General features: G+C 49.9%; 1 protein-coding gene across 11 annotated transcripts in view; it reads left to right on the top strand.

The window, feature by feature from the left end:
* The window catches only part of Cdh23 (cadherin-related 23), a 382,501-nt gene that overhangs the window by 343,776 nt on the left and 22,724 nt on the right, over nucleotides 1-16,001 (top strand). For all 11 annotated transcript variants that reach the window (XM_063278917.1, XM_063278916.1, XM_063278914.1 and 8 more), the window contains 7 exons: nucleotides 5,403-5,624; nucleotides 5,931-6,050; nucleotides 7,037-7,217; nucleotides 11,407-11,540; nucleotides 11,856-12,065; nucleotides 13,117-13,224; nucleotides 14,920-15,022. In XM_063278917.1, coding sequence (XP_063134987.1) covers nucleotides 5,403-5,624; nucleotides 5,931-6,050; nucleotides 7,037-7,217; nucleotides 11,407-11,540; nucleotides 11,856-12,065; nucleotides 13,117-13,224; nucleotides 14,920-15,022 — 1,078 coding nt within the window. The remainder of the gene's footprint in view (nucleotides 1-5,402; nucleotides 5,625-5,930; nucleotides 6,051-7,036; nucleotides 7,218-11,406; nucleotides 11,541-11,855; nucleotides 12,066-13,116; nucleotides 13,225-14,919; nucleotides 15,023-16,001) is intronic.

Below are 16,001 nucleotides of genomic sequence, written 5' to 3'. Positions count from 1 at the left end.
TTCATAACTGTAATCACGACCGTGCAGAACACAAGGAGAGTGTGAGGCCTTCCCTGACGGGCATTATGGTGTCACATGGTGCCATGTATTAGGAAGAGAAATATAAAAACCCACCTGAACTGCAGAGGGCATGGGAGAGATTTTGAAGGGACGGGAAGGCTGTTCTAGTGTCCGGTCTATTTCAGCCTCAGTGCGAGGCCTTTCTCCACCCCAGTGAGAAATGTTAGCAAGTGCTTTCTCCCCCTCAAATGACTACTATCCTTTACACACATTTATTTATTTATTTGCTCTGCCTGTGTATTTATACGGATGCAGGTTCTTGCATGCCAAGCTCCTGAAGGACAGAAGACAATAGCAGAAGCTGTTTTTTCTCTTTCCACCATGTAGGTCCCAGAGATTGATATCAGGTTGTGAGGCTTGGTGACAAGTGCTTAGAGCGATTGAGCCATCTCGCTGCTTCCCTTCCCCATCTTTGTTGCCTTGTTAAAGATTCCTTAGGGACTCTAAGATCCAAGTACTTTGTATTTAGCAGCGGGGTTCAGTCCACAGGGCTACCAACAGTGAGACAGCCCCAGACCATCTGCACTAGGAAGAATATCAAGGTCAAGGCAGGTCCATTATTTCGCACACAGTAAATGCCCAGAGAGGAAGTGCCAACTTAATGTCACACAGGCTACTTCTCAGATAAACATCTTTGACTACGACATTGCCAGTGCCCAAAGCTACACAGGCTATGTCTCAAGGCTACTGGCCCAGCCTACTTTGGAAACAGTCTTCAAAGACCCTGTCCCCAAGATACAGAGCTATTTATTATCCTAAGAGTCATCACCTCCTCGGGGCAGTGACCCCCTTCTTAATTCTAAAGTCTTTCCATGTCTCCATCACTGTGAAGTTAGCTTCGGGGACAGACAGAACTAAGAACAAAGTGTTAAATTTTTTTAAAGATTATTTTATTTATTTACATAAGTACACTGCAGCTGTCTTCAGACACACCAGAAGAGGGCATCGGATTCCATTATAGATGGTTGCGAGAGCTACCATGTGGTTACTAGGAATTGAACTCAGGACCTTTGTAAGAGCAGTCAGTGTTTTTAACCACTGAGCCATCTCTCTCTATATATATATATATGATATATATATGGAGAGTAACACACATACCATAATGCATGTATGGAGATAAGAGGTCAACTTGTAGGACTTGGTTCTTTTTCTACCGTGTGGATGCCAGGGATTGAACCTGAGTCAGTAGAGCTTAACAGCAAGTGCCCTTATCTGCTGAGCCATTTTGCTGGCCCCTGTAAATGTGAAATAAAATAAAAGTTTCTTGGTACCGATGAAATAACTCCATAGCAGGGTATGTGCTTAGAGTGTTCAGAATCCATGGTCCAATTCGTGAAATAAATTGATATTTTGCTTCAGTGCTAAAATATAATTAAGATAATTACTGGGGACTTCTGCCTCCACACACTCTTGAAACATGTATATGTGTGCATGCGTGTGCGCGCACACACACGCACACATGCACACACACACACCACCTGAGAGAACAACTTAAAGGAGAATAGTGTGTCTTGCTTACTGTTTTAGAAGCTCTGTCTGTGGTTGCTTGGCCCCCACACACTTGAGCAGAACATCATAGAGGTAGGAAGATGTGTTGTAGGTTCCCCATCTCATAGTGGGCAGCAAGCTCAAGAGAGGGATGGACTGGGCACTGGGTATAATCATCCAGGGCCCCACACACACACACACACACAACCTCTCCTTCCAGCTTGGCCCCACTTCCCAAAGATTCTATCACCTTCAGAAGTGCATGGTCAACAGAGGACACAGCCTCCATGTACAAACCTGTGGGGACGTTTCCTATTCAAACCAGAGCAAGTGGCTTGCTTTGACCAGGGTCCCTGCAGGAGTGGTGTGCCATATGAAGAAAAGACTTGACTCAAAAGTTTAATGGAGGAACTCTTCAGAGGGGGCTAACCAAGCACCTAGAAACCAGCAGACACAGCCATCATGATGCATGAGGAAGAGGGATGTTAGTGACGGTCCTTGTCGCTGTAACAGAATGTCTGACAAGAGGAACTTAAGGGTGGAAGGGTTTGTTTTGGCTCACACTCAGCCCTTCATGGCAAGGAAGAGATTAAGTAGTGATTAAGGCAGCGGGAAATGCGTGCAGGGGCTTAGCGTGTGCTTAAAATGTTTTTATTATTATTCTATTTATGTTATTGTTATGTTGTGACACTAGGAAATAAGGCAGCTGGTCATATTGTATCCATAGTCTAGAATCAGAGAGAGGGAGAGGGAGGGGGGAGGGGCAACTCATGGACTGGCCTGGCTCGCAGTAGTGTGGGCTCTCCCATCTCAACCCAGTTTGGAAACTCTCACAGACATACCAGAAGCTTGTCTCCTTGATGATTCTAGACCCTTTCAAGTTGACAATTGTCCTGTCAGCTTGAAGAGGACAACCTCAGTTGAGGGATTGCCTGTGGCAAGTCTGTGGGGCCTTTTCTCCATGACTGATCATGGTGGAAGAGCCCAGCCCACCGTGGGTGAACCATTCCTAGGTAGGTGGGTCTGCGCTGTGTTAGAAACTAAACTGATCAATCCAGTAAGCAGCGTTCCGCCATGGTCTCTGCTTCAGTTCCTGACTCTGGGTTCCTGATCGAGTGCACTGGTTACACACTAAAGACATCACAGAAGGAATATCTATCCAAATGTGTCTATATAGCATTAAGGGATGAGAAAGAATCTTGCTCTTGAAGTAGATGACCAAGAGAGAGCTCAAGTTTGAATTTTCCACTTTCTCTGTGTTTTCTTAAAATGTTTGTTTAATGTATATGAGTACACTGTAGCTATCTTCAGACACACCAGAAGAGGGCATCAGATCCCATTACAGATGGTTGTGAGCCATCATGTGGTTGCTGGAAATTGAGCTCAGGACCTCTGGAAGAGCAGTCAGTGCTCTTAACCACTGAGCCATCTCTGCAGCCCTTCTCTGTGTGTTTTTTGTCTATTTGTAGTTATGGTTGTTGGTTCTTTTGTCTGACTGGTCAGTCCCTGTTACCTATCCATTATGCCCGTGTGTTTTGTCTGCCTGTAATTACCTGCTCTCTCTCTGTCTCTGTCTGTCTCTGTCTGTCTCTCTGCCTCTGTCTGTCTCTGCCTCTGTCTGTCTCTCTGTCTCTGTCTCTCTTTCTCTTTCTCTCTCTCTCTCTCTCTCTCTCTCTCTCTCTCTCTCTCTGTGTGTGTGTGTGTGTGTGTGTGTGTGTGTGAGAGAGAGAGAGAGAGACAGACAGACAGACAGACAGACAGACAGGCAGGCAGGCAGACAGAGTCAGAGAGATCTGTGTCTTTCTCTGTATCTCTCTCCCTAACAAAGGCTTTGCTCTGTATTTATTAAAGAACACAGAAATCATGATATAAAAATGATGGATTCTCTAATAGAGCTTTATGGGGGAAAACATTACTCAAGAGACCCAGAACAGCACTCAAGCCACACAAATGTGACTTCCAACATGTGTGGGGTATTTGTTGCTTAAAGTTGCTTTTAACCTGTTGGCTGCTTTCAGGAAATAATTACCACCACACACACACACACACACACACACACACACACACACACACACACACACACACACACACACTATTCTGTGTCAGGGACATGGAAGAGAATATAACTTAAGATTGAAACTGTGCATTAGCTTAGGTTGAAAGGCTGGTTGCATGGGGGAAATCCAAGGCATACGAAGACTGGTTTGTGCTGTTCTCTTAAAGGCAGGTCAAACTTAAGCTGAGGGCAGAAGGCTAACTATATAGTCTTAAATGATCTCAAAGCATATTATTAACTTGCTGCAAGATCCAGCAAAAGTTCAAGTCTTGGGCTGGTGAGATGACACAGAGGTCAAGAGTACTGGCTGCTCTTCCAGAGGTCCTGAGTTCAGCTCCCAGCCACCACATGGTGGCTTACAACCATCTGTAATGGGATCTGATGCCCTCTTCTGGTGTGTCTGAAGACAGCTACAGTGTACTCATATAAAAAAAATCTTTAAAAAATAGTTCAGTCTCTTCAAAGGCAAGAAGTGTGTTCAGAAAAATGTATGACCACACTTGAGCTCCCGCCCTGACTTCCCTCCAGGATTGTGATGGGGAAATGTAAGCCAAATGTAACCCTTTCCTCCCCGAGTTGTTTAAGTGCAGCAACAGAAACTCAGCTAAGACAAAGGTCAGTATTAGCCATCGCAAAGGAGGGGACACATTGGATCCCAGAAAGAGCTAGAGTTCGGAGAGGCCCCAGTAGAAGACCCTGAACCAGAACAGGGCTGTGGTGAGGAATGGAGGGGTCTTCTGCCAGGAACCCCCATTGACCAACTTTGAAAGGCAGACAGCAAGGGTCGCAGGCAGCATGGGCCACAGGAGCAAAACAAGGAACACCAGCACACCAGGAGGCTGTCTTTACACACACACACACATACACACACGCACACACACATGCACATACACACGGTTGTGTAGAGCCAGACAGCCATGGCAAAATGTTCCTGATTTCTGATTGGCTGAGTATGACTCATGGTCTGATGGTCTAAGTCTCAGCTAGAGATAGTCAATCACAGAACACAGAAACTTCTTACAGTAAAGTCAAGTCCTAGAGATTTGAATTTTCAGAGGTCAACAGATTCTAACCATGAAGTCACCCAAGCCTGATGTCCTACCTCTTTTAAGTACTATATATGTGTTTTGTTTTTTTATTTATACGTTGGGCTATGGACTTCGTGTTCTTGCCTCTTGTGAACTTATCAGAAAGATCTCAGGAAATGCTCAGAGTTGGGGAACCTACTGGGGTCCATCCCATGTGCCTGGAGGGTTTGCAGAGTTAATCTTTGAAACTGTGTCTCGCTATGTAATTGTGACTGGCCTCAGTCTTACTATGTAGGCTAAAGTGGCTTTGAGTGGATAGCAATCCTCCTGCCTCTGCCTCCCAAGTATGGAATTATAGGGGTTTTTTGGCACCATGGCTAGCTCTTTATGCCAGTTTTAATCATTGGGTCACTGTGCTGACAAAGATTTCAAGCTTGTATCTAACCTCAGCAGTGTTATGATCGATTGGCGATGTCTTCAGTGTTGTGATTGATTGGTGATGTCTGCCATGAGTATAGACAGAAACGGTAATACATTTGCCAACCTGGCCCTAAAGAGTTACCTGGCTTGATTTTAATAAAGCCTCTGCATGTTTTCCTACGAGCCTATGACATCCTCCTCAACCCATTCTCTCTTCTTTTCTTCTCTATTTGGGATTCTACATTGGATCACACTGAATGAGTTTAACCTTCTGGTTAAACAGCAAGCTGGATCCACCTTGATCCCACTGGCCTCCTGACCAAGGCATCTGACCATGTTCTTCTCTCCAGGCTACCACCCATGTGTACGTGACTATCGTGGACGAGAATGACAATGCTCCTGTGTTCCAGCAGCCACATTATGAGGTGGTGCTGGACGAGGGCCCGGACACAGTCAACACCAGCCTCATCACCGTCCAGGCGCTGGACCTGGATGAGGGCCCGAATGGCACTGTTACCTATGCCATTGTGGCAGGCAATATCATCAATACCTTCCGAATCAACAGGCGCACGGTCAGCAGCTGGGGGCAGGGAGGGGGTAACCCCTCTTCAGGGCTTGGTGGGAAGCTTTGTGATATCATAGGGCATAAGGAGCAAACATAGAGCCTAGAAGGAAACTGGAGTGCCCAGTGACAGGGGGAGATGGGGCAGAAAGCTTTCATGGATAAGACCTATCTGCCTTCAGTGGTGCTGTGATTGATTAGTGATGTCTGTCATGGGCATAGACACAGCAATTGTGGCTAGGATGTCAGAACCTTATTTTGTATAACCATAGAGTTACATCATCATCCTCTCCCCTTGGACTTTCTGTGTCCCCAGGGTGTCATTACTGCTGCCAAGGAGCTAGACTATGAGATCAGTCATGGCCGCTATACCCTGATTGTCACTGCCACAGACCAGTGTCCCATCTTGTCCCACCGCCTCACCTCTACTACCACAGTAAGTGGAATACAACCCCAGTGTGGCGGTGAAGGAGAACAAAGAGTACCCAGGAGGCTCCCTGATGGAAGGGAAAAGGAAAGGGAAACTCCCGTTGGGAGGAAATGCCTGCAAGCAAGGGCTCCTGTTTATCTCAGCAGCTCATCCAGACTTGCTGTGTTACTTTGAGGTAGTCGCTGAACTTCTCTGTGGCTGTGTCTAGCAGATGAGTGAAAACCCCTGCCTTCTTCCCTCTCATGGGAAAAGCATGCCTTCTGGTCAAATTAGCAGTGATTCAGATCCCAGCTCTTTCATTTCCTGGCTATGTGACTCTAGACAAATCACTTAACCTCCCTGAACTTCTGTTTCCTCATGAGTAAAAGCTACAGTTCAGGATATGGGAGCAGCACACGGGACCACATGGGATGACCAGAGTATAAGGATGAGTTAACCTATGGTGGTATTGTTAGTCAGTTATGCCCATAAAGGCACACAGAAAGTAGAGACAGGGGGGGATTAGAGGTTCAAGACCAGCTCAGCTATATAGGAAGACCCTGTGTCAAAGGGGGGAGAAGGAGGGAAGATGGGGTGAAGGTCAGTGGTAAAGTGACCTTCATGTGCAAGGTCATTTCCCAGCACCAAGTACACACACATATAGACACATACACATAGACACACATCCACACACAACAACAGAAACACACAGAGACACATATACACACAATTAAACACACATACACACATAGACACACACAACTGCATACACAGACACACATATACATACAACTGCATATACACACAGAGACACACATAGAGAGACACACACAACTACACACAGAGACAAACATACCAAAGCACACAAACACAAGGGTGTTAAATGCCCCCCCACCGTGACATTGTGCGTTCCCTTTAGCCCCTGGTGCCAGCACCAGACCCAGTACAAGGTGCAATGGCTGAGTGTCTCCAGGCATCTGGGGCCAATCCTGGCTAAACTGTTCACTTCTCAGGTGCTCGTGAACGTGAATGACATCAATGACAATGTGCCCACTTTCCCTCGGGACTATGAAGGACCATTCGATGTCACTGAGGGCCAACCAGGGCCCAGAGTGTGGACATTCCTGGCCCATGACCGGGACTCCGGTCCCAATGGGCAGGTGGAGTACAGTGTTGTGGATGGAGACCCACTGGGTAAGTGGGGCCTGTGCTGGCATTGTGGCGGGCATGGCCTGGGGACCTCTCTTCACCTGCTCAGGACAGGGATGAGGGAGGTCTTCACTCAATCTATCCACCACGGTGTGACCTTATCCTCGATTGGCCTCAATCCTACATTCCTTTATTATCACTGTGACATCTGGGACATAGGCTGGTGGCTTTACAGGGCCATAGCTCTCTCTAGGTATAGGCAGGAAGCACCCATCTTGTACTTGGGAAAATCTTCAGCTGAAGGAAAGCAAGCATTCCCACCACATGTGCCCCAGGACCCCAGAACCTAGGGTACACATTTGGGGAGCACTGAGCTCCTCTGAGCGCCTCAGTGTTCACCAACAAAAGCCTACACAGCGGGAGATGGTGGCCATTGCCTTTAATTGCAGCACTCAGGGTGCAGGTGGGGTCTCTATGAGTTCAAGGCCAGCCAAGGCTACACGGGAGGTGCTGTCTTTAAAACCCGAAAAGCCTACACAGTCTACATGGCTGCTGGCCTAGCTCAGAGGCTGGAGGCTAGAAAACACACTCTCAAGACACTTCGTCAGCTAGAGCCAGAGTTTCAAGGACTTAGAGAATCAACCAAAAGTCTCCCACGAGCTGGGGGGTGGGGGTGGGGGGATTCAATAGACTGCAATAGGGAAGTAGCAGACTGTGGGAGCACTGGTCACCCACATGGACTCTGGGGTGCCGGGCCTCCCCATTTTCTAAGAACCAAAGCATAGCATACATCAAATATTTGTAAAATATCCTGCTTTCTAACTGATCATCCTGTGACTACTCATGAGGACCTACTATGTGCTGGCCAAGGGATGCGGAAGAGACACAAGCCAGATGAGCAGGCGGGGAAGGTTACCCAGGAAGAACAGCAAGCACCAAGGTCCTGGGGTCCAAGCCTGGTAGGGAAAAAAAGGCCCTGTGTCTGGTGTGAACTTGAGCAAGAGAAGGAGGAGAAAGGGATGGTGCTGCCCTGAGGTCTTACTGAGTGAGGTGGGCCCGTGGTTCTTGGAGCAACGTGGCTTGACTCAGCTAGACACTCTCTCTCACCCCTACCCCAGCCCCACCCCTCAGATTCATCCGGCTCTACCTCAAGCTGGTTTCTTATCAGCAGATAAAGTGATACACCCAGGCCACTCAGCACAAAGGTCACCGCAGCCTGAGCCTGCAGGGCCTGCTCCCCGGCCCAGTCACCTACACAGTCCCTAGCTCATGTTTGTGCTGTGCTCTCCCAGGACCTCCCATCCCTCATCCAAAAGGCCCTGAGCACAGGAACTGCAGCAAACTCAATAAAACCTCAGTCAAGTCACGTCTCTTCCGTACTCAAAGCCCCCGAGGTGTTGCCTTACTCAGTAAATGCTGACTCCTTTTGTCTGTCACAGCCAGACCAAAAAAAAAAAAAAAATCATCTCTTCAGCCTCATTCTCTTCTTCAAATCCCCACCAGACAGTCTTCCTGCGACCCCTTGAGCCTACGGCGGATGCTCAGACCTCAGGACCCTTGCACCTGCCATCCCTAGCAACTCCTGAGGGAAAAGGAAAGCCAGGGAAACACGCCATCCCCACTTGGGCTTTGGCCACCAATCTCGCCTCCTTCTCAGGACCTCCCAGCTACCCCATTCTGGCTAAGCCATTCTGAGATCCCTTCCCAGCTCTATGTCTTCTCTGCATGCTCTCGGTCCCCTAGAGGAAATCTGGGCTTCTTAAAGGATGGCCCTCCCATTTCAAGAGTTAGTTTATGACCAGCCTGACCCAAGGGAATTCCTGCCTGTGAGCCCATTTTACAGATGGGACAATCAAGGCAAGGCTTGGGAGGAATCCAGCTGTAGGCCAGACACAACTGGGCTGAAGGCTCACCTGTCTCTAAGTGTAGGGGATGGGGTTGGGGGTATCAAGAGTTCTGGCCAGGGGAAGTGACTGAAGAGACCAATATGTAAATGTTGGGGTGGGTCTCACCACCACTCCAAGCCTGCTCCCATAAGCCTTCCACTGTAATCAGGTCATCCTGGTCCCTGGGATTGCTTGTGGAGAGGAGCCATTTGCCAGCACATAGCAGGGTGTCCACAAGACTGGGAAACCCCAAGAAAGGGAATCCCCATGCTTTGGAGGCCTTGGAGCAGAGGGCACAGGAAATCCTGCCTCTACAACTTCCTTACCCAAAGCAGGGAGGGGCCCAGGTGCTCAGGGAGCCTGGGAGCGGAAGAGCTGGTGGGAAGTCCCAGCTGCGGGTGGGCATGGAGCTGTTGTGGCCAAAGCTGGGTACCCAAGTTAGTGTCCTGGGATGTGAGACAGACAACAGAAGCCACCAGGGTGCCTGGGCCTCTATCTTTGCCAAGCTTCTATGCTGTGTGCCTCACTCTGGGCCTAGGCCCCAAGTACCAAGAGGAACAGAAAAGTTATTACTTGTATCCCAACACTTAGGAGGCTGAGACAGGAGGATTGCCCCAAAATTCTAGGCCAACCTGGGATGTAGCTCGAGAGAATGTCTCAAGAGCCTGTCTCAAAGAAAAGGGGAAGAGATGAGGATAACTTTCTCTCCAGCTCAGATCCTGAAAAAAATGTGCCGATTGCCAGAGCCCCAGCCCCTTCATATCCCCCCCCCCCCCCACTCACTTCTACATCGTCAGCACTAGAAAGTCTTTGAACACCTGGGGATTCAAACTTCGTTCTGTCATTAACACACTGGAAGCCCAGAGGATTCTGCTCTCCGGATCCTAGCTTCATGTTCGGTAGACCGGAGTGTGTGACCCTGAGGTGCTTACTTTAAACACTGGCACTTGTGTCAGAGTTAGATTTGTGTTAGCCCTCAGCAGGGTCCAGAGGAGATCTGATTTCCAGGGGAAAGAAATCAGATTACCACAGGTCTAGAAGATCGCACCCTATGTTCTAGCTGGGCCTCCACACAGATCCCAACCAGATTCTCTCATCCTGCTAACCCACTGCAGGGTACTCACAGGAGTGGACCTCCCATAGGGTGGAGGTGGCCCTAAGGCACTGTCTTTGCCCATAAGACTTCCTACCTGGGCTGTCACATTTACCAGCAATGCCCTCGGAGGAGACTAGAGACAGCTGGCTGAGATCTAGTCTGCCCAAGGATTCCAGGTTCTTATCTCTACCAGAGGAAGAATTCAGAGATAAGACAAAGCAGTTGGGAGGGGTTTCCCCTCTCCTTTGTGCGCAGGTGTGTGCATGCGTGAATGGGTGCATGGGTGCACACCTGTACATGCACATAGAGGCCTGCAGTTAATCTCAGGAATCATCCTCACCTTCCTCCATCTAACTCACAGAGGCAGGGTCTCTCGCTAAACCCAGAACTCGCTGATAGGCTAGCCAGCTTGATCATCTGTCTCTGTCTTCTGAGTGTCCCCAGAGTAACAGGTGAGAGGACACGATGTTCCGACCTTTACATGGGTTTCTGGGGATCCAAACTCTAGTCCTCATCTTACGATGGTGGCACCATCGCTTTCTCCTCCTTCTCGTGCTCAGCCATGTCCCTACCCCGCAGGAGGAAGTTCCATCAGGGAAGGAAAGCACATCCCAAAAGGAAATGTGAGCTTGTAAGGAGAGGCAGGCAGCCAGCTATGCTAGGCTGATGACGTTGCTTTCAGAAAGCAAAGGACACCAGGCCACAGTGCTCTACTTAGGTTGTAGTGGTGCCAGCCAGCATAGACAGCCACGTGACGCTCTGCCGTGACATGCCCCCACAGTTGCTTTGGCCCCCAGATACCTTGAGCTCTTTTTCTACCTGTCTCGAACACACTTTCCAAAGTGCTTAATTCCTTCACTAGTAAGTTTCTGACCACAAACGGTCAGGAAGAGTGGCCTGTAAACCAGGGACAACCGCATATTGCTGGAATCCTAACACTTGGGACGTGGAGGCGCAAGGGTAAGGAATGCAGGGTCAGCCTGGACTACATGAAACTCTACCCCAAAACAGACAGAAACAAGGCTATCCCACCCCTACTTTTTACCACAACCGCCACACCTGCATCATCCTCTGGCAACTCGAGACCACAAGGGAGGCCGACTGGTCAGGAGCTGCCACTCGCCCTTCATGCCATTAAGGGCCCAGGATGACGCATGCCTCAGCTGCTCTGGATATCATGAGGAAGGCTGGCTCGGGTGAGGGAGCTCTCAGACACCACCAGCTAACTCAGACCTGTTCTGGTGGCTTCCAGGGGAGTTTGTGATCTCTCCTGTGGAGGGTGTGCTGAGGGTCCGGAAGGATGTAGAACTGGATCGGGAGACCATCGCCTTCTACAATCTGACCATCTGTGCCCGAGACAGGGGGGTGCCGCCACTCAGCTCCACGGTGAGTCTGGTCTAGCTCCGGAGCATCCCTCGATGTGCACACAACACCTGTGAACACTGTCTCTCAGCCCAAAGGTGCCTCTTGAACTTAGCCTTGGGGAATCTTGGCTCTCCAGGTACTCTCCTCATAATACCCGCTCAAGGGGCCGTCTCTCCCTCCGACCTCTACCCCTGATTCCGACCTGTCGCTCCCCTCCCCTTCCTCTTGACTTCTTTTCGTTCTTCATCTTCCTCTTTTTCCACAAGCTCTCTCAGTGTCTTTGCTATCTATGTCCCCCTCCTCAGTCACATCCACCCCCGGCTCTCCCTCCCCCAGATGCTGGTGGGAATCCGAGTGCTGGACATCAATGACAATGACCCGGTGCTGTTGAATCTTCCCATGAACATCACCATCAGTGAGAACAGCCCGGTCTCCAGCTTCGTCGCCCACGTCCTGGCCAGCGACGCTGACAGTGGCTGCAATGCCCTGCTCACCTTCAACATCACCGCTGGCAACCGGGAGCGGGCCTTCTTCATCAATGCCACGGTAGGTTAGATCTGCCCAGGGTTCCCAGCATTTCCTACCGGAGGCTCACTGAGGAGCTCCGGGTCCTAGACTGGGACAGGGACTTCTTTGTGACAGGGAAGAAACTGGACCCCAGATCGTAAGCAGCAGCAGTTCTAAAGTTGATCAGAATCCATGAGTGGTAGCACACACCCAACTCCTGGCCAGCCTTTGCAAGGCTGAATGGCTGAGTTCACAGCTAGCCTGGAATTCCTACAAATCCCGAATCAAAAGACGCAAGCGTAAGCTGGAGGCAGGGTTGTATCCTATAAAGCCAGCCCTTGAGACATAACAGAAAGACTAGGAGTTCAGGGTCATCGTGGCTTCATAGTTTGAAGTCAGTCCGTGCCATAAGAGTCTCTGTCCTTATGAAAAGGAAAGCCACCAAGTATAATGACAAATCTGCTCCAAATAAGTCAACTCCTAGAGCCAGACAGGCTGTGGAAATTCTGGCCAGCAGAACTCCATCTGCCTTAATTAAACAACAGAGGGAGGGGTTAGAAACAATTGAGTTGGCTTTGCTGATAAACCAGTCATTTGGGTATGGGTGCAGTTATTAGCACGGTTGCCCTGATCCAGTGCTGCCGATGGGGATTGCGGTGCTCAGTGCAGGAACCCAGTCCCAAGTCGGTTAGCCCCCTTCAGTTTTGCTGAGCAGCTGTGTTCTGGTATCCACTCCTTAACCCACTCCCCAAGCCTTCTTCTGGGCACACATGGACCCTGAATTATAAGGTGGCTTGAGCCATACATACTTAAGTGCACCTGAATGTCTCTCCTGGCCTCTTGGAGTGTCTATGGACTGTTGACACCACGGTCGGTCTTCTAAGGCCCCTTCCTTTGGTTTGCCCAGAACTTGGCTGTCACTGACTTACCGTCTCCTCGGAAGGATCCTGGTGCCCTCCTCTGACCCATATCTCTTAGGTACTTAGGGGAAGGTACTTCCAGCTGCCCAGGAACTGTGATCAGAGCATGGGTACCTGGGGTGTGTGGGATGGGGAGTGCCTGCCCATCTAACCAGCCAGGCACATCCCAGACAGGGATCGTCACTGTCAACCGGCCCCTGGACCGAGAGCGCATCCCAGAATACAGGCTGACCGTTTCTGTAAAGGACAACCCAGAGAACCCACGCATAGCCAGGAAGGTGAGGCTGAAGAGACTGAGTGTGGGTGGGAAGGGTAAAAGGGGAGGGAGGCAAGTGTGTGTGTGAGAGAGTTGTAAGAGCGAGAATGAGCGAGCATGTATGCACATACACATACACACGCATGCACGCACGCATGAACACACACACTTCCTCTGGTGAACAGGTGGTAGCCTGCCACAGGCTTAGAAGCACACATCTGCCTTAGCAAGTGCAGTCCTCCTGTTCAGGGTGTGTGTGCTTGAGCATTTTCTCCTCAGCCTCCCTTTTTCTCTTGCACAAATTTGCATCCCTTGAGCCTGGCCCAGGGCCAACACCCACTGGATGCCAGATGACTTTCTTCACCAGACCACAGACCTGTGTGCACACATAGGACTTAGACCTGCACTTGGAGGTCCTGAAGTGGGAGGGAGAGCTACAGCGTCCTTCAAGTGTCAAACGCAGATGCTCCTTACTAAAAGGCAGTGAGTGGGTGCTGCGTGGCCGTCCCTTTCCCGTTGGAGTTGGTCTGTTCTTACTGCTCCTGGTGTCGGGCTAGGATCCTGTGCCTATTACCTCAGAGCTGCTCCCGACCTGCTAAGTGGCTCTGTTGGCCCACTCCTTTCTCAATACCTCAGTTTCCCCATCTGGACTCTGTACAAACACAAGCAACTTCTCAGTGGCTATACCAATGAAGGAAAAACCACCCTGCCTCCACCTGCAGTCCCTTGTGAGCCCCTCATATTCTTGATGAAGTGCTTGATTTTATTGCGAAGGGATGCCGATCTTGTCAGCTCCGTCCTTATCTGTTTTGATGACCGTGCGATTTCTGGCTCTGGGTGCATTTATGTTGCATTTGTTGGTTGGTGTATATTGAACCATTCCACCATCTCTGAAATGAAACCAACTTGATTGTGCTGATCTCCTGGGTGGGTCTCTTTCTTAGGCTCACAAGTATTTTGTTGAGAATTTTTGCATCTCTGTTCAATCAGAATGTACTGGAGTTTGTTGTTCTTGGCACGGGGAGCCCTTGCTTATACGATCCCTACTGTAACTTCTATTAATTTCACGGAAGTGTTGAGCTGCTACGTTCACAATTTCTGTGGCACTGGTGGCAATTGTATCGGCTGTGGTGAGAGAGTTGGTTGGGACAGTGAACAAGTGGACCTTGGGGTCAGGAGAATCCACTGTCAGAGTGATAAAATATTCCTGTTCCTTTCATTTCCCTAAATACAATGAGTCACTTGTCTGATGTGGCTTCTATGGTACTGTCCAGGGCTTTGAAGCAAAGGTTACTATCTCTGTCCTCATCCGAGTAGGCAGAGTCATATTCAGGGGCCCCAGGAGGACACATGGTCTGAGCTGCAGCTTTGTATGAGAGCATGGGTGAACTTGGGCTAACATCAATCAGACATGAAGGTCTGAAAGCTGGGACTCACCTTCCAATCTAAAATCCTCCATCCATCGGCAGTGTGGTACAACTAAGTACCCCTCTCACGCACACTGGCCCATTCCCATAAAAGAATTAAGATTCTTGTTGGTCAGAGAGGAAGGTGGAGACAGGCCAGTCTGGGGATGGTATCTTGCAAAGATCACCCAGTGAGCAGCCAGCAGAGATGGCACTGGACCTCTCGATCCCTGTTTTCAATGCCCCATCTCTGAGCATGGTCCTCTTCGAGAGCACAGCATAGAGCCTTCTCACTCTTCTGCCTACCACAGGATTTTGACTTACTGCTGGTCTCTCTGGCTGATGAAAATGACAACCACCCCCTCTTCACTGAGGGCACGTACCAGGCCGAGGTGATGGAGAACTCTCCTGCTGGTAGGTGCTCCTGTTACACGGGCAGACGCACCAGGGCCTCAGGTGTTGGATGCACTGTGTGCCTAGTGGCATAGCTAGACATAGAAACCAGCGGGTACATGGGAGGGCACAGCTCCCAGGCTCGGGGGCTGGGGCTGCTGCAGAGGCCACAGGTCTGTTCAGGAGAGATAAGAGTAGTCATTGATATTGATCACCTGGGGTGGTCTGAAAGCAGCCCCACTGTAACCTTAAGAGAGGAATTCAAGGTAAAAAGAGTGCCCAGGACAAAGATCAACCCATCTTCCCTGCCCCTCAGCCCCGTAAGGTAGAAATCCTGGAATCTGCCATTAGAAGGGGGACCAAGGATCCTGGTTAGTCAACCTAGCCATTGCCTCTCCACACTAATTAACCTTGCCTCCCTGTGATGCCTGTAGGAGGTCCTCACACCCTTCTCCACCCCTGCCCAGAGTGCCCAGATGTTGATTGTTGACTCATTAAGAGATAAGCCCAGAAAGTACTGTCCCTGGGTGGATGTCACCTCTCTGTGGATTTGACTTTGAAACCTGCTGCTGTGCACATCGGTGCATTCACCGGTCCACTGTCACGTCAAGGCAGATGTGTGGGAGTTACATGTGTGCACAGACACGTGTAGGCACGTGCGTGGCCCTACGATGTACTTCCTGCACTGGCAAGTGCACTGACCAACAGAGACAGACACACAGACAAGGGCACAGCTGGAGCGTCCTTAACTTGCATGTGACCTGTGTGCATGCAATCGCTACCATGCGTTCTCAGAGGCCCACACACATAGGCGAGCGTAGATACAGCCATGTACAGTCAGATCTTACAATAGAGCAATGTCTACGTGCGTAAGGACAGACAAGACACACATGGAAGGGATACCAGGGAGCCCCTAGATCCTCCAGTGGAGTGGCCAGCCTCAAAGGCTGCTGGGAAGCAGGCATAGCTCCAGGCAGGCCAGAGGGGCTTGCTCACCGCC

The sequence above is a fragment of the Rattus norvegicus genome, chromosome 20 (assembly GCF_036323735.1).
Source record: "Rattus norvegicus strain BN/NHsdMcwi chromosome 20, GRCr8, whole genome shotgun sequence".
Taxonomy (NCBI): domain Eukaryota; kingdom Metazoa; phylum Chordata; class Mammalia; order Rodentia; family Muridae; genus Rattus; species Rattus norvegicus.
This window is presented reverse-complemented; position numbering and strand designations above follow the sequence as displayed.